The sequence below is a fragment of the Anas acuta genome, chromosome 5 (genome assembly GCF_963932015.1).
Source record: "Anas acuta chromosome 5, bAnaAcu1.1, whole genome shotgun sequence".
Taxonomy (NCBI): domain Eukaryota; kingdom Metazoa; phylum Chordata; class Aves; order Anseriformes; family Anatidae; genus Anas; species Anas acuta.
In genome coordinates, this window is record NC_088983.1 from 31601087 (window position 1) to 31623152 (window position 22066).

At 52.9% G+C, this 22066-nt stretch overlaps 1 protein-coding gene and 1 long non-coding RNA gene across 2 annotated transcripts; one reads left to right on the top strand and one right to left on the bottom strand.

Moving 5' to 3' along the window:
* Positions 1-1694: 1694 nt before the first annotated feature.
* On the top strand, positions 1695-18744 carry ANO9 (anoctamin 9). Its single transcript, XM_068683684.1, has 24 exons — positions 1695-1945; positions 6777-6842; positions 7069-7185; positions 7840-7979; positions 8279-8328; positions 8910-8968; positions 9171-9253; positions 10764-10898; positions 11009-11105; positions 11492-11552; positions 12614-12696; positions 13158-13262; positions 13519-13683; positions 13778-13814; positions 14285-14396; positions 14664-14721; positions 14887-14984; positions 15190-15356; positions 15889-16041; positions 16331-16478; positions 16937-17056; positions 17193-17286; positions 17406-17518; positions 18415-18744. The coding sequence occupies exons 1-24, from the start codon at positions 1940-1942 to the stop codon at positions 18440-18442; spliced, it is 2295 nt and encodes a 764-aa protein (XP_068539785.1). The 5' UTR covers positions 1695-1939; the 3' UTR covers positions 18443-18744.
* Positions 9327-18807, bottom strand: LOC137857357 (uncharacterized). Its single transcript, XR_011097067.1, has 2 exons — positions 18679-18807; positions 9327-16448 (listed from the first exon to the last, which is right to left on the bottom strand). It is a non-coding gene; the product is annotated as an uncharacterized lncRNA (long non-coding RNA).
* Between the last annotated feature and the right edge of the window lie 3259 nt (positions 18808-22066).

Genomic DNA, 22066 nt, shown 5'->3' on the forward strand with positions numbered 1-22066 from the left:
AAAGGGCTTTGATATTCTGTCAGGAGACATGGAAAGCACCATGGATCCTGTCTTAAAAGGCTTCACTCCTTTCCCACATAAACACACGCGTGTTCTCCCACACCCGTGGGGAGCTGCTGGCAATTAGGACAGTTTTCCCCTTCTGGCCAGCCCTACAGATCGCTTCTGGGAGGCTAAAGGTCGCTCCTTGCCCTGCTCTACCCTTGATTTCAAACACAGCAGGAAATCCAGAAGACGGCTCTTTTTAAAAAATGGTAATCGCAGGGCTGATTCACCGTCTGTTCAAGGCGCTTGGCAAAGCCACAGAATGACTGGAAAAAACAGCGTGGAGATGCCAGCTGCCTTTCCTGCCAAGATACACCTGGGTTACCCCCCAGGACTCATTTTATATAAGAGCTACCCAACGCAACGCGCTCGGAGAGCACAGGAGAATCCAAACCAGGGGATGACTAACTCTTCTGGGAAAAGGCAGCTCTTCTTATCTTGGAAACTAAAACAAGAAACCACCATAAAACAGATATAGGGAGAGTTGTCAGACATGGCTCACACATCATGTTTTCACTGTCTCTTGTAAAAAGAGAGCACTATACCCGGCTCCAAGCTGTAGGTCTGGATGAATTGAGCCTTTGTGATCATATAAGCAAGCAAACAAAAACATTTGTGTTTCATTTATGATTTCCAGTGGGTCACCTCCAAGCACCTTGCCACAACTGCCATCAGGGAAGCAGGGACTGAAGCTGTCACACACTAGTAAATCACATCTGCTTAGAAGTGACAAGATTTTAAGGAGCAGGGGAGGCAAGCGGCCTATGTGGTTTGGGGGAATATTCAGGGCACACTTTGATGCTTCCCTCTTCAGCCACAAGGGAGGGAACACTTGTTCTGAGGGACTGTAAAACACTGGGAGATGTTCCCATACTTGTTGGCACTGGACGCTGAGGCCCCGCACGCAGCAGCACTATCGCATATGGGAGAACGAAGTGCACAACTTCCAGTGCTGTTTTCGGCAGCCAGCGAGGCGTGAAGAAGGATTTATCGGTCTCTGTTCAGCCCTTCCAGGGAGCCAGATTTTCTGTGTGGTTTGGGAAGACCAGACTGGGAAATACAAGAGGAACAGAAAACACTGGGCCACTGAAAAACCATGGAGAGCATCCTCACTTACCTGGAAGCTCCTACTTGGCCTCTTTTCCTTGTCCTGGCAGTTAAAAAACTTGCTTATGACCCCATCCTGTTCACTCTCAAAGCCTGTGCTGCTCCTACCGTCTCTTCCATGGAGCCCAGAGTTCCCCCCAAGAATGAGACAGATCGTGCACAGCTCAGATTTTTTTATTATTATTATTTTTTTTAAGGTTTAGTGTTTATTCCCAGCTCTTTATTTCTCAGCCTGAAGTGAAGCGTTTAATGCTTTCTAGAGCTTCTGCTCATTTCCTTCTTCTAATTTCTGCTAACTTCCTTCCTCATTTTGGCCCCTGCTTGTGAAACCTCCTCGGGGGTGTTCAGAGGACACAGCGAGTGGCTCTGTATCCAAGAAGGAAGACAGGTGCCCAAGGTGCTCTCACCGAGCTAACAAGAGGAGCCACGAAGGCCGACTCTACGGGGTTATCAGCCTACGCCGCTGGGCGGTACTGGGCTTGCCACTCCTTTGAACAAGGGTGAAGGGCAAATTTCTCACCTCCTCCTTCCTATCTGCCCACTGCCGAGCAGAAGCAGCTCCCTCCCAAGGCAGGAGGGAGTCCCACACGGAAGTCACCGCTCCCGTTCACATGAGACCTCAGGCAGAGGTGCTGGGGAAGCCGACCACCGCCTGCCAAAAAACCTCAGGAGCCTCGCAGCCCGCTCCACCTGCAGCCTCCGCCACAGCACCGGCCTGACAAGACAGCTCCCGAGGGACCAGGAGGAGCCAAAGGAGAGCAGGGGGTGGGAAGAGAAAGACTTCACCATGCAGGTAGGAAATAGAAACTGCTCAGCAATTTCCACGAGGTGGGTGTTTTTTTTCCAGCACCTCAGAGCCATCTGCAGCTTGGAAATTCCTATGCTGTAAGCGCTGATCTCTGCCACTCACATGCTGTCAGCCCCCAGGGTACTCAAAAACTACCATAAAACCTCAGTTCCTCTTTCCAGTGAGCAATCTCGTTCTTATCATGACCACGCAAAGGGGAAAGCAGTGCGCTGTGCTTGCTCTGCAGTTTCCCCACAGTACCTCCAGCGTGGGAGCGAGGCAGGGCTGAGCTCCACACACCACCCCAGAGGTGCAGGGGGGGTTCACACACGGACCCAACACCTCAATGCTACAGCTCAGAGTTTCCAGAGAGCAGATCACAGGAGCGTGGCTTGGTTTTAAGAAGGCTGAGACCAGATCTTTAGTTTCTACATGCCCAGGAAAAGGCACTGCTTGTTCCAGCCCCCCATATTACAGGAGCGCCTGAAATAATGCCAGGGGAGAAGTGGAGCTGCAAAGATTTGTTTCTTTGGCTTGAAAGAAAAGATAGTTTCTTTTGTTCAAAAGGCAAACAGTCTGCCTGTTTGATCAAATATTGTCATGTTTCTTAGGAAGCTATGAGGTAAGGTGGAAGAGCTCCAGGGGAAGGGAGGAGAGCACTGGAAACATTTGTAGGAACCATCCCCAAGACAAGATAGCAGTCCGGTCACCTTTGTGTGGGTGACAGGAACCACCCAAACTTTCACTAATCTACAGCTGGAAAGGAAAACAAGGATGCCGGATCCTGCCCAGGTGGTTGGCCTCGGTTACTCACAGAGCTGACTACACTTCCAGCCCAATGGTACCTCAAAAGGATCCGGTGACCTCCTTGCATGGGGAGCAGGACTCCTGGCTGCCTACAAGGACCCACTGGTACAGCTGGAGAGAAAACTGGCACACTTCAGGGCACGCAAACCCTCCTCACCAGCGAAAACACTGCTCTTTGTGCAGGTTGCTTCTCCCACGGCTTGGGAGAGTGTGCCTCCAACCCTGCTCCAAGCACAGCGCAGGAAAAGGGCTAAATGGGAACCATCCTTCTTGATAGCAAGGAGTAGAGTCCATGGTTTATACAACCGCTTCGGAGCTGAGGCAGCCTTGCCCACACATGAGGCTGACCCGGCTGCCTCATGCTCCCAGAGCAAAGCAGCTGTCGCCAGATTAGTGCTGCCAGTCCCCAGGGCCAGAGAAATAGGTGTGGGAGTCCTAATGATCCAAAGTCCCTGCCTTCTGCAGCTGTCCCTTCGCACGAGACACATCTGGCCTCAAAAGCAGGCAGGGCTCCTGCACAGCGGCCCCAGCAGAGGAAGCTTAACACAGCCTTTGCCTCAGCCTTTGCGTGGATGTCAGCAGCCACCGAGAATTAAGCCTGCTGAAACACCACCCTTCTATCATCCCAGGTCTGCAAACCTCCCCCCCTGCAGCTGAATGCAATTTTTCCTATTAGCACTCCAGAGGTGGGCACCAGGAATCATCTGCACCGATCTGCAAATAATTTGCAAATCCTTCTCCCCCACACACACACCGTTTTTCAGTCCTACACAGAGGGACTCACGGTGCCTGCAGAGGGGAGGACCAGGTGGTAAATCCTATTGCTATGGGAACACAGAGACAAGCCTGCCAAGCTGCTGCAGACCCTGCTTCCACGACATCCTTATTGCCTCGACAGCTGTACGCAGGTGGCCTGAGAAGCATCCCCACTGATTCTGGGGAAGATTAAAAAGTAACAGGTCCCACTTGGGATTGAGATCAGTGCTTGCTGTTTCAGGAACAAGCAGAAACAAGGGCAGGATCTGGCAGCGTCAGGTCCAGGAGACCGGCCACGTTATGACAGCGAGTGCTGGCAGAGGGAGGATGCTCTGCTGGAGCTCTGCAGGGACAGAGCAGGACTCAGGGGCTGGTGGCACCACAGGGTGTGAGGGTGAATGAACCTACCTTGGTAGGTTCCTACCTGTGCATCAACCTGCCTCGGTAATCCCTTCAGAAGTTTTTCTCTGGGGTAGGTAGTGCTGGTCAGGATGCTTTGCCTCCCAGTAGGGGACCGTGCATGCAGATGACATGCCTGGGCCACCTGGAAACAGAAGCTGCAATGCTAACAGAGCTGTCCACCTTCTCCTGAGCTCTGCTGGGGCTGACACCAGTTGGACAGCAGCATAGGGGTGCATCTGGGAACACCTAGGGTACAAAAGGGTACCCTCAGCATTGTAGGGATCACTGCTAGAGCCGAAAGGCTGGCAGGCTTTGCAGGATGAGGTTGGTGCACGCACAGGCTGGGAGAAACCAGCCAGGCAGGAATGAGACAACGCAACCTGCAGAGAGGTGGTGCCAGCCCAGATCTGTGCCAGCATCCGAGCATCAGGAGCAGGGGCAGAGACCTGATGGGACTCCTGCTCCCTCCCCATGCCCAGAGAGGGGCTCTTGGACTGGGACAGGTAGAGCCAGCTCGGTTCTTACCCACCTGGGGAGACCAACCTGAGAGAAAAGCCACTTCTCCCACCCCAAAGCCTGCTCAGGGCTTGGATGGAGCAAATGACAGCACCACAAATGCCCTTTGTGTCATGGCTTTAACTGAGGAACCTTTCAGCAGTGGGAAGCACTGGTTCTTACCGTAGCAGCACCTCTTGAGGGGGATCCATCTTGCCGAGTCTTCATGCTTTGACTTTCACAGTCTCCCCACTGCTCTTGTGCTCTGGGTGAAGCCAGGGCCGTGGCTCCACATTAGAAAGTATTTGGCGGAGCGTTTCAGCCCTTTCCTCCTCTCAGTCTCGCTGGCTCCCATGGCCTCATTCTTTCTTCAGTGGAAGCTTGGGATCCAGATCTTACATCAGGACTTGGTTGCACCACCAGGGCTCCACTCCCGGGATTACAGCTGGATGAACTCGTCTGGCTGGCCGATTTTTTGGGACACAAAGTCTTCGGTGGCAATCCTGATTGATGATATCCCCTTCCCCAGCAGCTTCTTCTTTCTTCTGTGCTGCATCACCATGCCCTTAGAAACAGCAGCATAACTGCTTGCAGGGCTACACTGTGAATCACACCAAAGAAATGCAAAAAGAAATTGATATTTTTAAAAATGTCACTTTTAAGACAAGATCAATTCCCTGCCCTTGTAACAGCATGGCCTTCAGAGCAGGTCTTTATTAAACTCATTAGGCTCACTGGGATCTGAAGCCCAGCACCTTCTCTCCAACCCACTGAAGGGCTGGTTGGACTAATCCTCTCTTGCCTAAGAGCAACTACAGCTGCGGGACCGGGATGAGATCACGCTGGGGAGGCCAGGCACAGAGGATGGGGACAAAGTGTTTTGAAGCTGACATGCCCCTGTACCGGGCACCCACCACCAGATCCAGGCCACCCTAAGGTGCTCTCTGCAGCATCCCTCAGAGAAGGAGCACCCTAGGCTGGACTGAGGGCACCTACTGCCACAACATCATCTTAGTTACTTCGTGCAGCCCCAAAACCACTCCGCTTGGGTGTCTGAGCATGATTAGGCTCAGACTCACTTGGGTGCCTGAGCATAATTGTGTGTTCGCTCCTGCACAGCCTCTCTTTGGAGCTGGCAGTGCACAGGAGGCCAGCAGGAAGAAGCCAAGTGCCAGCTGCCCCAGGCCCCAGACTGAGCCATTTGTGGTGCTTTCCAAGGAATTATTTTCCACCCTGTTTGCTGCGCAAGCCTCCCATTGCCTGTGCCCCACTCTCTGGTCCAGAGACTTCAAAACTGCCTTCCCCTTCCTGGCCAAAAAGCTAAGCTCCCTACCTGAAAGGGAACAGTAAAGAGCAGAAAAGGTGGATGAAAGTCTTGTAAAAACCATTGATGCACGGAGAGGGAGTGAGTTAAGCATCCACACTCCTCTGGTACAGATGTCAGGGCACCGGGTGAAACAAGGAGGAGTGAAGTCCAGAACAGAGGGAGGTTTTGTTCTGCTGGCTGGCTCCCTTGGGGCCCCAGGACTCTGTAGATATGAGGCATTACGAGATCAAAACAAGGCTGCCCTTGCCCATGGAGCAGCAATCCCTCAAGGATCCCCAAACACAAAGACACATTTTTTGACTCAGAAAGAGCCTGAGCTGGAGACCAAGAGCGCATGGGAGGAGGATTTGGACAAAACATCCCTCCCCAGGTACCCCCCTCACAGCCACTGGGAGAGGCATGAACATGAGACTAGCAGAACCGAGCGCAGGGAGCCTGGCTGATCCCAGCAGCTTCACCTCGCAGGAAGACCCTTCTGTCATGCTGTCCAACCTGCTGTCCCACCTGCCTTAAATTTGGACTCATTTGGTCCCTGTTCTTCAGATAAACCACAAGTCAATGCACTCTGCTTAACCCCAGCAGGTTATTTATCTCACAATCTCTGCTGACGGGCAGGAACCACTCTTTGCTTTGCTCTTTCAGTCCAACTACACACCTCCACCAGCCCAGCTGGGGCATGCCCAAGATCCTCCAGCCCATATTCTCTTTTAGGATGCCTTTCTCCTGCTATTACCAAATGTCCCTAGCTTGGACAGCCTGACAGAGCCTGTGCAGACCACATACAGTGCTGGGTTGGCAGACAACACTGCACATCCCTTGCCTGCACTATTAAAGATGGGTTTCTCCATACCACAAGCAGAGTGCTGCTTACCTGCTCTCACCAGCTGGAGCAGGGCAGCTTGACCCCATTGCCTCCAGCAGCATGGGCAAGACCTAACCCAAAGCATTGCAAAACCATCCAGGTGCTTGCAGAGAGAGGTTTGCTCTGCGTCCAAACGCAGGATTTCCCAGAGATCCCACTGAAGCCTTTACTGCTTTTCTCTTCCACAGGATGAAATTCTGTTGACCCCCTGGAGAAATTTTCCCTTTGAAGACTCAGATCCATTTGCCTCTGCGGTAAGCTCGGGTCCCTCTGCACTCACAGCGAGTTCAGAGCTCAAAAACGTGGATTTGGGGGGGGAACACCATGGCAGCAGCTGCCTCAGTTTCCCCATCCCTACTCTTCTGCTCAATGCCAGTCCCCAGGGCACCTCTATAGAGAAAGGTCCAAACCTCAGATGGACTGGAGCCAAATGGGAGAGCTTGTCATCCCCATTAATTCCCTCGTATTTTCTGTGGGCAGGATGAAGAGAAGTGGGATTTCGTCCTCGTGAGCGACATCCACGAAGTGGGCAGCACAAAGGAGATCAAGAGGAAGAAGTTCCTGGATGAGCTGAGCAAGAAGGGGTTCGCCATCAAGGTAAGGGGCAGCAGGTATGGGTATCTGCTACGTAACGCAAGGTCTGTAAAAAACTGGCTTCTAAGGGAAGGTTAAAGAAAGATAATTAAAGCCAGAAAAAAAAAAAATCTATCCCTGTACTATCATGTGTGTACACAGAAACAAACAAAATACTCATTAGTGACATAAGAATTTGGGTGAGTTTATTGACCTTCATATCTCTATGTGAAAACTGAGTTTTGAACTGGAATTCACACTCACAAAATCTCTATAATTACTTAGCACAATTATCAGATGCTCTTTAGGTCACCTATATCTTTCACGCTACACTAAAGCATTTCCGAACCAGCAGTTCATTTTAATCACCCCAATTATCAGTTTATCTGTTTTCAGCAGATCGTATTTTAAAAAGAAGAGGAAGGTGAGACAGAGGTTATTTCTCTTTCAAGAACAAGAGGCTGGGGATGTCTTGTGGTACCCAGGATCCCAGCCTAGTTCAGGCCCCAGGAAGAGACCCGAACCCTCAAACCAATCAGCCCACCATGTGTAAAACACACGGCACATGCACCCAGGGGAGACCCCAGCCCCAGGACTCACACAGCCCTTGGATTTTACAGCTCTGCCTTTTTTTACCTGTCTGCGTTGCTCTAACAGCCTCTCTCTTCTACCCACTAGAAAATTGAGGACAAGAAGCTATTTTATGGGGTCCGTGCCCCAAAACATATCTTCCGGAAATACCAGTGGCTCCTGAGGAACCCTCAGGACAGCCGGCTGCAAGACTCCGATGCCCATCACGACATACCAGTGACCACCAGGTGGGTCCTGAGCTGGGCTGCTGCCTTCCAGCACCTTGCAGCCCCTTACCACCACACCAGCATCCATTTTTCATCTCAGCTCACAACTGTGCCAGACTTTTCATTCTCCACAGAAAGCAAATTACCACCGTTGGTGCAAAGTGGCCAGCTCCTCGCTGTCCACAAGCAGATCCCTGTTTCTTCCCCACTTCCTTCCCTGGGGACTGGTGCACACTTCCCTTTCCTTCCCCTCTCTCTGGGGCAACACCACCAGTCTGTATCCTCAGGCTTCCCTTTAATCCCAGTTTCTCCTTGCTCAGGATACGGATTGTGAACTTCATCTTGCAGAACACGGTCACACCTGACCTCGGTAAGGGAACGGGGCCAGTGAGCCCTTACATCCCCCTTATCCCCAGGGGATAAGCACAGCTCCTGCCCTGTGCCAGGCACAGGCATCCCAGCACCCTTGGGTGGGGATGTGACAAAAAAAGAGGTGCAGCTCTGGGAGGTCAATTTGCTGCTGTATCCAGAGGCTGGGAGATGTGGACTGCAGGAACCATCAATGGTCTGCTATTCCCTTTCCCCAAATCCACTGCCACCCTTCTGTGTCCCCAAAAAGGCTTGTCCCTCTCTGGCACCCTGGGATCAGCAGGAGAGGTAGCAAAGGTGCTGGCTCTCCAGCTGTCTCTGAGGACCTGTCTACCTGGCTCACTTCCAGCACCAGCCCCAACACAGCCTGCGGCATCCCAGCTGAGCAGCAAAACCACAAGGATTAGCACTGATCCCTTCCGGATAGCTCAGCCTCTCCCAGGCATTTTTTTTTTTCTGTCCCCGCCCTTAAGGCTTCAGAAAAGATTTTGGGTGATGCTGCCTGTCAGGAAACGTGCAGGGGGGAAAGCAAAGCTTTGTGTCACTGTGTCACTAATCCTTCCTGTTCCACTCTGCTACCAGAGAAGCTGCATGACCTGATAAAGAAGAACGTCTTTGAGGCAATGTTTCCACTGCACGAGGTGAGGCCAAGTACGCAGATGCCTGGGAGGAAAAGCCACAAGAGGTGGAGGAGCCAGACCGGGTGGGAGAGAGCTTTGGGTAACTGGGGCTGTATCGGGACACACCTGCATGTAGGGCACAACCGGGCTCCAGATGAGAGCTGGGCTGGGGATTAAGGTTGCCCTGATGTTCCCGGGTCCAATCAATTTCTCTGCTCTCCAGAAAGAAGAGGTAAGAGAATTCCTAAAGGAGAAGTGGGCTCGCTGGAGAGATATATTTTGCCAACAGCCAATTGAGAAGATCAGGTAACGTAGGCAGAAGAGGCATAGGGGATCCATCTAGCCAAGAGACCCTACCTGAAACCCCTTCCCAAGCTCCTGTTTTTTGCTTTTTTAAATCATTAGTTTCTACCTGGCTCTTCTCACACGTATCAGGCCTTTTCTGCTGCTTGTGAAGTTCTTAGCCTAAAGGGTATCCCAAGGCACCAAGCTCCGTCTGCTAATTTTGCAGCATGAAAAACCCCCGCATCTGAGCAGCTTTTAATTAGCCTCTTTCATTTTCTACCACCCTCTTCCATGTTCAAAAGGAAGGTGAGATGAACACATCCAGCCTGAGGCTGAACTTGGGACTTTAAGGGCAACAAAGGGCTCCTAAAGCCACATTAAAACTCAGGGAAGAGCTCAGCTATTTTAAAAAAGGGAAGAAAACTAAGTCTCCATGGCCAGAAAAAGGAAGGCAAAAATAACATGCTGCTTCATAAGGTTTTCAGTGGACCGTGGGAGGGAGATGAAATGCTAAAATTGCATTCTCTTTCCTTAAACGTGTCTTACAGTTTGCAAGTCTAGCAGGGGCACCAGGGAGCCTCGATCCCTCCATGGTGCTCGAGGTCAGACAAAACACCATTTCTAAGGTCAAAGCATCCTGACTTGTTGTTATCACAGAAGGATTAAGGGGCCAAGTACGAAATCATCTTCTTAACACAGGCCAGGGAGCACATCACCACCTCTGACTGCTGGCAGGGAGTGAACCCCTCCAGAATATCGGAGGGGAGACAGGTCCCCCAGTCAGTAGTTATCAGCATTTCCTACCCATGCCTCCAACCCTCTTGGTCACACAAGAAAAAATGAGATGCTGCTGTCAGAAGGATGAAACGTGGAAGTATTGCAGGGAGACAGATGATAGATAGGAGGGGATATTGCTCTGGTTGGAGAAACGCTGCACCTTGCAGCCCTCTCATCTTTTTGAAGCCTTTCTGTTCTGTAGACACGGGTTGCAACTTGGGCTCTCAATCACTCACACCACTTTTACCTAGAATACAATTCATCTGACCGCATTTACCCTTAAGGCAATTTGCTTCAGTCACCAGGCTGACTGAGAACAGGAGAAACCACCTCATTGCCTTCTCCAAACCCTGCAGGACAGCATGCCCAGCACCACACGGCCCCCAAGGAGAGCTCTGTATTTCTCTCCATCCCACATTCAGCTCTCAGATGGAGCCGTGCTCTGAGCAGGTCTTTGCTGTGCAGCTCCACAGCAACGTCCACAGTGCTCTTTGCTGCATCCTCAATCAGAGCCCACACACAGGGAGTCCCAGGATCTCCCTCTGCTGCTGAAATCCCCTGGGAACTGCTGCCCACTCCTGCTTCTTCCAGGTCACTTGGGCTGACTCTCCCAGTCCCAGCCAAATACCCAGATATGCAGCACTGCCCCTCCTGGACGTGGCTATCCCTTTGGGGGTGGAAGAGCATTTCCTAGTGACCCCAAGCAGCATTGTCTCCTTGTTGGCCCCAAAGCACATCTCACCTTTCCTTCTAGGTGCTATTTTGGTGAGAAGGTGGCCCTGTACTTTGCCTGGCTTGGCTGGTACACCTACCTGCTGGGATTCGCCGCGTTGATGGGCCTGGTGGTCTTCGTGGCTGGGATTACTGTTTTCAACTCCAGCCAGGTGAGGTAAGGCAGCTGAGAACACCAAATGTACATCCCCTTCACCACACTTTGCTGTGCATATTGCTTTGACCACTGTCACTCCCCTTTGCTTCTCTCTACTCCTTCCTCTCCAGCAAGGAGATCTGCGAAGCCAATAACACCATCATGTGCCCACTCTGCGACCAGAAGTGCCCGTTCTGGCTGCTCTCCGACACCTGCACCTATGCCAGGGTGAGTAGCCCCCTTCCCAAGACAGGCTCAAGGTGAAGGATGGGAAAACTCCCAGCTTATGCTGTGCCCACGCCACCAAAAATAAAACCCCCTGTGCAAGTTGGCTACAACATGCAGGAGACCTCCACTGATAAGGAAGACAAGCTCTAGCCTGATCACGGTCTCCACCACCACCAAAAAAATTGAAAAGACCAAGGAAAAAGCACTTGGCACAATCTAACAAGTCCCTGCTGTCTATCCCCTTCCTGCATTTTGCCCTCCTGCACCATCTTTACCTGTCTCTTGGGAGATCAGGGTGGCAAGAGGTCAACCGAGTGCAGAGGCTTCTCCCCAGCCCCAAGGTGCTCCTTGGTGCCCCCATCACGTTCTTCCTTGATCTTCTCCAGGTCACTCACATGATTGACAACGAGGGGACAGTTATATTTGCCATGTTCATGGCCATCTGGGGTAGGTGTCAATGTCTCAGCACCACACACACAGAGCTTGCAAGGAGGAGCAGCCCACTATAGCTTAGGGGGAGAGGAGGTGGAAGAAAATGGGACACCAACGCAGCTCCAGCATTCAGGGGCTTTTTAGTCTCTAGCTCCTCTACTTCCAGAGCCATCAGCTCCCCCTCCAGACAACACAAGGGATAAAATCATGCCCCAAATTCCTTTCTACGTCTCAAATACTCCTCAGCCACCCTGCCTGAGAGCTTTTACTCCTTCATCCACCACAGCCTCCACCCAACTCTGGTCCTTTTCTAGCAGCTGCCTGTAAGTGGACACAGCTGCAGGAAGGAGGCACCACCACATCCCTCAATAATCCTCCTCAGGTTGCCACACCATCTTATAGCTTCTCTGGAAAACCACTGGGCTCTGAGTCGGTGTGATCCCATCACCATATTAGCTGCATGTTTAGTCTGCTATCACTACAGCCCCTTCAGTTACAAACACCACCGTGGTTTTAACCAGCCAGCACCTGGGCTGGGTGTTTCACTGCTGAGCAGGTTACAGATGTGGTCTTGCATGTCCCTGTGGGTCATCTTACACAAAACAAGCTTAGGAAGGTGAATTAACAGAGTGGGTGGCTGTAAATTAATTTGCAGAGGCATAGCCGTGCTGAGGTGCAGCGTGGGATGCCTATTATCTTTTAAAGCACATTTTTCATCAGTCCAGAATAACGTGGTTGGCTGGCCCCACATAACCATGCCCACCACAGCAGACTAGCCCTGGTGCTTACTCTGGTTTAGATCAAATCCCTTACAGTCCCTAGAGCTGGCCTGACTCCCAGTAAAAAAACTCACCCCCGTACCTCCATCCTCTTCTTCACTGCTGCTCATCCCGGATCCTTTCTGGTTGCTGAGGTGCAGAGGTGGCTGCTTGTCCTTCATGGGCCAAGAGCAGTCCAAGCAGCTTTGCCATCAGGTTGGGTGGTAACACAACTGCCCAGCCTGTGCTGTGGAACGGAGGGGTGACTTCTGCAGGGCCATCCCTGAGGGTCACCGTGCTCCCACCTTCCCCCCACAGCCACCGTGTTCCTGGAGCTGTGGAAGAGGCAGAGAGCCACCGTGGTCACCAACTGGGACCTGTACATGTGGGATGAGGATGAGGTAAGGATGTCATCTTTCCTGCTTAATGCTTCCCTTTTCAGGGCAGGAGATAGCTAGGCTTGCAGAAGAGATGCGACAGAGGTATCTCTCTGTGGATGTGGACACATAATAGAGGCACTTAAGCAAGGGGCTAAGCCAACACCTGGCTCCTTTGACGGTCCCAGGAGAGGCAGACCCCTTCAGAGAGCTGAGCAGATGCTGGTCTCCACTCCACATTGCTATTCCCCTCTCTGCATTGCTAGCCCCCTCTTCACCTGCACGAGTGCTTGAACTCAGTCAGGACTGGCCATGCCGTTGTAGGTTGGGTTGGGTGATCAGTTCTGTCCTCTGGTTCTGCTCATCCCCCACCTCCATTTACACAACTACCCTGGGCTTTCCACCACCTGGGAATGGCTCTGTTGGATGCTTCATTTTCCATACATATATACATGCATGTATTTGTTTTATTTATATATTTTTAGGAGGAGCTGGCTTTGGAGCTGATCAATAATTTGCAGCACGAACCTCGGCGGTACCAGCACTCCTACTTGCGCAGCACCATCGTCCTCATCTTGGCTCTGGTCATGGTATGTGACAGGATAAACGTAGGGTAGAGGAGGCAAACCCTTGACACTCTCATTTCTTCCCGTGAGTGTGACAGGCCTAAGGAAAGTCTAGATGAGGAGAGGTGGAGATGTCCATGTTACAAACCTCTAACCCTCCCCTTAAGAGGACTGGCTTGCTTTTGAGGCCAGTTGCACGTGGTGAAGAGAGGCAGTATCTGAAGGCCCAGCAGTTCTCAGCTGGAACAGCTTCTCCTCACCCCTCCGCCCTCCTCCACAGATTGCTGTGCTGATCGGCATTGCCCACGCGCTCGTCATTTACCGGGTGGTCGTGACGGCTGTCTTCACCCAGAGCGACTTTGAATTCCTCCGCGAGCAGGCCAACACGGTGGCCGTGATGACAGGGGCTGTGCTGCACTACCTCACCATCATCATCATGACCAAGGTGCAGAGTGTGGCACGGGGTGGGTGGTGGTGGGGTTTGCCCTTTTTTCCCCGTCATCAACACTCCCCTCTCGTTTTACACTTCTCTCCTGCAGGTCAACAGGCATGTGGCCCTCTATCTCTGTGACCTGGGTAAGGGAAACTGCCCCCTGCCTGCACCTGCACCCCACAGCGGTCCCCAAATGCAGCCAGACTCATGGCCCCTTCCCTTCCTCCACCACTGCGAAGCATCTCCCAGGCAGCTCTCACCATGCAGGTCCCCAGGGAAATCAGCAGCCCAGCTGGCTGTCCCCAGACACGTTACGCTTTGGAGGGGCAGTGAGGCTGAGAGTTTAGATGAGCAGGAAGCCAATAACAACCACAGAAGAGCTTATAGCATGGTTTTCCTCCCAACTTGAAGCCCCCTTCTGCCCCAGCTTGTGGCTCTGAGGGATCTTTCTTCTAACCTGGGCTTACCACCCTCAAAGGGCTCAGGTAAAGGGGCAGGGAGAGCTCCACAGGGCGCAGAGACCCCTTTACAACCTCCAAGGCTACCACGGGATCCAGGGGGAGCGGGGCAAGGTCCCACCACTGTGTGACCAAAGCCCTGTTTCTGTCTACAGAGAAACCACGGACCTTCTCCCAGCGTGAGAACAACTTCACCATAAAGTTCTTCATCTTCCAGTTCTTCACAAACTTCTCCTCGCTCATCTACATCGCGTTCTTCCTGGGGCGGTGAGTGGTGGCTGGAGGCCCAGGAGGAGCCCATCTCATCCACCCTCCTCACCAGAGCACAGCGCCCAGGGCAGATGGGAGAGGGCCACAAACCACCTGGGAGCTCAGCAGGGCTTTTCCCTGAGGGTGTGGTGGGTGGGGGGAGCCCCTCGCCTCTCTGCTGATGTCTGGGGGTCGGTGCTCTCCATCTCCATCCTCCAACATTCATCCAGAGGGGGGTCAACGGTGGGGCTCAACAGATGTCACTCTTCTTGCTTCCCTGCTCAGGATCAATGGCCACCCAGGGAACTACGTGCGCATCGCTGGCAAGTGGAGGCTGGAGGAGGTGAGGGACTTGCTGTGAAACCCCCTGACCCCGCACCACAACTCCCACCCTGCGTTTCTCCCCTACCCAGCAAGGTTCTGCTGAGCCTCAGCTGGGCCAAGTAGCCCCTCAGGGCAGGTCTCGCTGCTTGTGGTACCCAACCCCTCTCCTCTTATCCCTTTGCAGTGCCACCCCAGTGGCTGCATCACCGACCTCTTCATCCAGATGGCCATCATCATGATGCTCAAGCAGACCATCAGCAATCTCGTGGAGTTCCTCGTCCCGTAAGTTCTCCTCCAGCCTGCAGAGCACTTCCTGGTGTTCCTCTATATGCAGGACATCTTCCCAGCTCTTACAGAGAACAACCCTGGCCTTTGGGCCAAGATTTCCTCCTTTTCCCCATATCAGGTCTCCAGGGCTGTCACTGCCAGCAGGTCAGCCCTGCTGTTCTCTGCAGGCAGCGGTACAAATTGCTTCCTCCCCTTGCAGCTGGATAGGCCACAAAATACGCTCTAGGCAGAAGCGCCCCAAGAAGAGAAACATGGTAGTGGGAGAAGAGGAAGAGCCTGAGGACCCCTGCAAAAAGCAGTGGCTGAGCAACTATCAGCTCAGCGAGGTCAACGTCTTCAGCTTGTTTGATGAGTTCTTGGAGATGGGTACGTAGGGAAGGGGAGGGTGAGCAAGGAGGGGTGCTGTGTGCCGTGCCATATGTCCTCCTCGGGTGGGGAGAGCCTGACTTTGGGGAGCCCTTGTATAGGCAAGGGAGAGCTCTGAGACCCAGCTCCATGCCCAGCCCCACTCCAAGAGCCCTGGCACACCGAGATCATTCCCAAAGTCAGGGAGGACAGGCAACTGTGTTGGCCTTGGGTCCCTGCCTAGCATCTTCCTCTCCTCCTAGGAGCATCAAGGTGATGGCCGTAACCCTTAGGTGCTCCCTCTGCTTGGCTGGCTCAACCAGTGCCCAGTGGGACCCCCACGGAGTTCCCTCTCCAATAGCTCTGGGAGAGGTGGGTGTCCCCTGTGGGGGTGTAGAGTCTCCAAGACAGGTCCATCTCCCCCTTTCAACCCTGTGAGGCCCCTCTGACACAAGCCACGAAGCAGGACAAGCCCACACTGCAGCTGGGTCCCTGTGGGATGACCCCTCCAAAGCAGCTCCGTGCCATCACCTGGCATTTCCCCCCTCTGCAGTGATCCAGTACAGCTTCACCACCATTTTTGTGGCTGCCTTTCCCCTCGCCCCGCTGCTGGCTTTCTGCAACAACCTCTTCGAGATCCGTCTGGATGCCATCAAGATGATGCGGCTGCGCCGGCGCATGGTGCCAAGGAAGGCCAATGACATCGGTGAGACGGGGCCCGCTGTAGCTGCTGCTTGGGGAAACAGTGCAGGTGGAGAGCCCCTTCTAATGGGGGGAGGTCTAGAGCATCCCTTTGCCAGGGGCCAGTACCACAGGGAGAGCTGTGTTTTGGGGAAGGAGAAGCAAGTTCAGATCCTGCAGAGGTTGAAGAGCACCTTGGAGCTCTCCTTCTGGCCTCTTCTGGCTGTGCCAAACCAGCTGGGGCTGGGTTTGCAACCCCAGGGGAGTGGGAAAAAGCTGGCGGGAGGGTCTCAGTGACTGCTCCTCTCCTGCAGGAATCTGGCTGCAGGTCCTGGAGGCCATTGGCATCCTGGCTGTCATCGGGAATGGACTTGTGATTGCCATCACGTCTGACTTCATCCCTGTTCAGGTCTACAAGTACACGTACAGCCCCTGCATGACGAAAAACAGCACTGCTGTGGAGTGAGTGTTGCTGGGCAGGCGTCCCCACCCCTGCAGCCCTGCCTGCAGTGTCCTGTCCTGCCTCTGTGCAAGAGTGTGAGGCTTCCCCCAGAGCGGGGAGGGTCAAAAAGAGTTGTCAAAAGTCTTCAAAAAGAGAGTTTTCCAGATGGCACCAACTTCAGCATGGCAGCCAGCCTCTCACTCACATCAGTGGGTGAACTTGCGCCTCTGAATGGAAAGAGCATGGTGAAGCACCCAAGAGCTGCAGGGAGGACTTTCAGCTGGGTGCCTGCCCATGCCCTCTCCTCCCCTCCCTCTTTTCCCACCTGGGGCCTTTAAGTCCCCTGCCAAAAGAAAGGACACAAGAGCTGCAGTTTCCTTCAGGGCATGCCACAACTTCTCCAAGTGTGGCCACAAAGCAGGAATTTCCCCTCGCCGCAGGGTTCCTGTGCCCAGATGTGCCCTTTCCTCCCCCACAGCTGCCTGACCGGCTACATCAACCACAGCCTCTCCGTCTTCCGCATCCAGGACTTCGAGCACCACACAAAGCTGGCCGAAAATCAGACAGACATCATCTGGGACAAGATCACAGAGTGCAGGTACCAGCACCCCTGCCAGCCCCTCACCACAGCACCTAGCCCCTGGAGGAAGCCACCAGAGCTGGGACTGCCGAGGTGGGACGTGATGCCCTGTGAGGGGGGAGCCTGAGCTGGCGCTGATGGGGCTCTGCTGCAGGTACCGGGATTACAGGAACGCCGACGACTACAGCTACACCGTCCAGTTCTGGCACGTCTTCGCAGCCCGGCTTGCCTTCCTCATCCTCTTTGAGGTGAGCACTGAGGGCAGGCTGCCTGAGGAGGCACAGAGAAGCTGGGTCTAACACAGGGGTGGTGGCATAGACCTGGGGAGCCGCTCACTGCCCGCGGTGGCTCCGTTTGCTTTCTGCAGCACGTGGCTCTGTGCGTCAAGCTGATCGCAGCCTGGTATGTCCCCGATGTGCCCCAGTCAGTTAAGAATCACGTTCTGGATGAGAAACACAGCAACCTTCGGAAAGAACTGAGGTGGGTGATGCCCCAGAAGGTGCCAGCAGTTGCTGTGCTCAGAGACAGCATGGTGTTCAGCTGGAGACCTGGCTGACTGCAGGATCAGCCCACTCCAGAGCCCCATGATTGGGCTCCTTGCTTCTGTGGGCACAGAGGAGCATGGGGCTGTGAGCCCCTGCCTTCTGGTAAGCTCCTCCATCACACTTTAGGAGGTAGCTACTCCCCAGCTTTCATTCCAGCCCCTCCTGCTTAGGGTCTACAGCACTAACTGTCCATTTAAAGGTGGGCTGCATGACCTGGGGAGGAGGAGCCACCTCCCTCCACACCTGCAGTGTCACTGAGCAACCCAGGTGCCTGGCTTTCAAGTGCCTCAATGCCAGTGAGAAGAGTTCCACCTGGGGTGATTCAATACTAAAGCTCACCAGAGGAGGAGTCTGCTTGCCTTTGTCTTTTCCTTTAGGAAAGACAAGCTTAAAAACAAACAAACAAAAAACAGCAATTTTGTCCAAATTTTCCATTTAAAACTCTGCTGAGGGGTAGGAGGGGGGAACCCACAAAACAATTTCAGCTGGAGGCAGAACCAGCTTTGCAGAAATCTGTAGGTGCTGCTGCTGTCCTCTAGGACTGAACCCTGTTTTGGAGGGGGGCTCAGCCTGCCCCTCCCCTGAAATCCAGGTGAGAGCAGAGCTGTGTGGGGTTTGGGAAACATCACACCACCACCATCCAGCTCCCAGGCTGCAGCTTCCCATCAGCAGAGAGATTTGCACACACAGGGACTTCCCACAAACAGCAGGTCGTTCTCCACTTCTATCTGGCAAACGGCCCTAGTCCCGTTCAGAACATTTTCCCCTCTTCCCCCCTTCCTTCCCGATGCAGATATCCCATCTGTAACCTCCCTCTCCCTTCTCCCCTAGCATGATGGAGTACTCCACCGAGGTGTAGCCTCCTCGCACTGCAGAGAGCGAGAAGCACGGACCTGAGCCCCTCTCCCCTGCCCGGCAGTGCCACAAGCACCGGAGGAACCACCACAGCACCGCTGGCAGAGACAGGCCACGTTCCCCCAACCTTGGACTTGAGCTGGGGAGTGACAAGGTGATAGCAGCTTCACAGAGCAGGATGTTTTATGACTTGCACAGCCACGAGGAGGAAGAAAGTCTCAGTAGAGACAGGAATGCTACCTGGGGCACGGGCTGGGCGAGCGTGCTGCTGGTCTGCAGGAGGTGATCGAGCTTCCCCATCAGTCATCGCCTTCACATGCCACACAGCCTCGCAGGAAAAGGCAGCTACTTCAGTCCACATTCCCTCTCTGGTTCCTTCTCACTCCTTGGCACCTTTTTCCTCTGCCTTCAGTGACCTCCCTGCTCCTGTACCATCAAGAAAATTCAGTCCTTCCTCTCTCACACCAGCCAGCACAATGCTCCTCTCGGCACAACTACCATGTGGCTGCACCTCCAGCCCAGCGCTTTTGCAGGCTGGAAAAACAAACTTGTTAGCTTGAGTGGCTTTTGTACTGGGCCCTGCCAAGTCACTGCACCTGCTCTGACTCGATTACATTCCCATCTCAGCTAGAATGAGAGAATGGTGAATAAACACACTAACCACGCAGGTGCAAGCAGCCTCATCTTCAGCTGCCATGAGTCACTGTAGTCACACTGGAACCGTTCCCCCCTCCCCTCCTTTGCCATCCACATCACCCAAAGGAATTGTCTACTCCACCCCCTCTTTTCTTCATGTGGGTAATCAAAAAAGTGCTGGAGCTGGACCACTTGTACCTAGCTCAGCATTAGGGCTGGGGGAGAAGTGCTGGCTAGTGACAGGATTAAAAGAAGTTGGCGCTTTGACCATGCATAGTGGGGGAAAAAACATTTTAATTTGCTAGGGTAACAAAAATGCATCAAGCTACACAGAAAATCCTGAGTCACAGGGCTAGAAAGGGTTACTTCTTGCTGCAAAACAAACCCACTAGCCTAAACCCCAGCCCTGCCAGCCTGATATTTCTTCCCCTCTTCCCTTACAGCTCTCCCTTCTCCCTACAAACACAAGGGGGTTTTGTCTGTAGCAGAGCAGGGCCTACGTGCCACAGCTGGTTTGGTGTCACAGCCATCACTGTGATTTCTCAAATATTTATTTCCAGCCTCTTTGCTTTGCTTACTGCCAGGCCTACCTGCAGATTTGCCAGCTCAGGGCAGAGTTATTTGCACGAAAGGAATGATGTGTTTGTTTGGCACTACACAGAAATGAGAACATGCCCTCAAACATGGGATCCTTCACTCAACATTGGGTGCAGAAACAGCCCTTTGATGCCCCATGCCATGTTAGACCTGTGTGCGGAAGCCTTGCTGTGTTGGGTTGGTAAGCACAAGTGGAAACAAATTTTCTCTTTTTTTTTTTTTCCTAACTTTGATCCATGATGAAGACAGGAGCACAGGCTGGGGCGTTACAGCTCAGTTTCCAGTTTTGTCATGGTCTCTGTAAGCTCTGGGAAAATCCACCGGGGAGTTTTAAAGCTGACCTCTGAGTTTTAGGGTCTTTTTCTTTATGAGAACTGAAAACTTTTAACCAGTTTTGAAGTTTAACCTTCAGCTCCACACTTTCATCATCTCCTCTGTAAAATGGCAAAACAAACCTCAAGGTGAATTGTGGGAATGAACTCAATAAAACGTGGGAGCTACGTGGGTAAGCATATGTGTGAGCATGTGTAATAAGTGTGTAGCCACGACACAAACTCAGAAAGATGCAGACAATGAAACCAGAGAAACACAGGTCAGGAACAAGTATTTCATTAGGACTCATCTGTCTCATTCTGTAATTAAAAGTCAGAATAATCCAAGGCCCTGTAAAGAAATGTACACAGTGATGCTCCTTCCTGTAATACCTGGAGAGTCCCTGTCCCGATTTAACAATGAAAAGCCACCACCTGCTATGTTTCCTGGGAAAAGGAGAACAGTGACAGTGATTAAATGTCTGCTGCTAGGCGGCACCTCACCCTGTAGCACTGCTCTCATTTATGGGACGTGGAGGTGAACTCCGGTACACAGCCGCCTGGCAGCATTAAGTAGCTCAACCTTAATTAGCTTCAAGCTGTTAAATGCAGCAAGAACCGGCTATTAGCAATCTCCCATCAATAAAGTTATTTCCATCTGCCTCCTAGCTGGCAGGGAGCTCTTCCTACCTCAGCAGCATGCGCTCACCTTGGGCCAGGGGGCAGCATCAGGGGGATGGGGTCACAAACCCCACAGCAGCACCGCACACCGAAGCAACAACCTCAAATCAAGAGAATTTTGGCTGCAGCTGGGGATGCAGAGCCAGCTCCTTCCCTACGGCTGCCCCATGTGTGATAACCCCAGCCACTGCCTGCCTGGCAAAACACAGCTCTGTCAAAGCACAGAACGGGGGCAGAGCTATTTTATTGCTGAACCCCAAATATTTATGGTCTCCTGAGGGTCCCATCACATATTTCCAGCAGTAGAGGGGCTTGCAAGGACTCTGCCTTGCTACCAAGGCCAGCAGGTGACTCTCCCAGGGGTGACATGCCTGTGAGTCCCTGCCCAGAACTGCAGCAAAAGGCACCAAAGTTAACTCAAACCAAAAACTTCACTCCCCCGGACGTGGAAAGCCACAAACCGCCAAGCAGGGAAGTGAAACAAACCATGCAATGCTCTCGGCCCTCTGGCTTGTTCTGTCCTTTTGCCACTGTGAGCAAGATCAGCTCCATTTCCTCTTGCTTCAACTTACCCACGGGAATAACCCTGATAGACAAGAAAGGTTTTATCAGCCCTCAGGTCCCTACCCTGCCTCCTAGTGCCCTTGCTATTCACATGAGCTGGAGTTTGTTCCTTGGGGATCCTTTCTCACAGAGCCATCAGGGTTGGAAAACCCTCCAGGACCACCTGCTTCAACCACCCCCTACCACCAATGTCAACGCTTAACCATGTCCCCAAGCACCACGTCCAACCTTTCCTTGAACACCCCCAGGGACAGTGACTCCACCACCTCCCTGGGCAACCCACCCCAATGCCCAACCCCTCTTTGAGCAGAAATGTCTCCTCATTTCCAGCCTGAACCTCCCCTGGCGCAACTTGGGGCCATTCCCTCTAGCCCTATCACTAGCTATCTGCGAGAAGAGGCTGACCACCACACACAGGGACCACAAACCCTATGGCGAGGAGCACCAGCCGCACACAAACCCAACCCCAGTCCCTCTATACACCCCTTTTCCTTTTTACACCCAAACTTTTCCCTCAGGGTTTAAATGGCTCGGGGAGGGGAGGGGAAGGGAGGGACTACAACTCCCGGCGTGCCCCGCGCGGGGCGGCAGCCATTGCCAGCCCGCCGGCGGGCGGTTGCCGTGGAAACGGGGGGGGGGCACACGCTGACCTGTGCGTGCGGGATTTGGGATTTTTATTTTTTTTTTTCATAGTTTTTAACAATTTTATTTTTTTTCAACGGCTCTCTGATGAGCTGCAGACAGAAGGAGCTGTGCTGGGGGTAGAGCAACGGCAGGCTACCTGTGCAGAAGACCCTAGAAAAGCCTTTTAAAAAATAAATAAATAAAATTTAATTAAA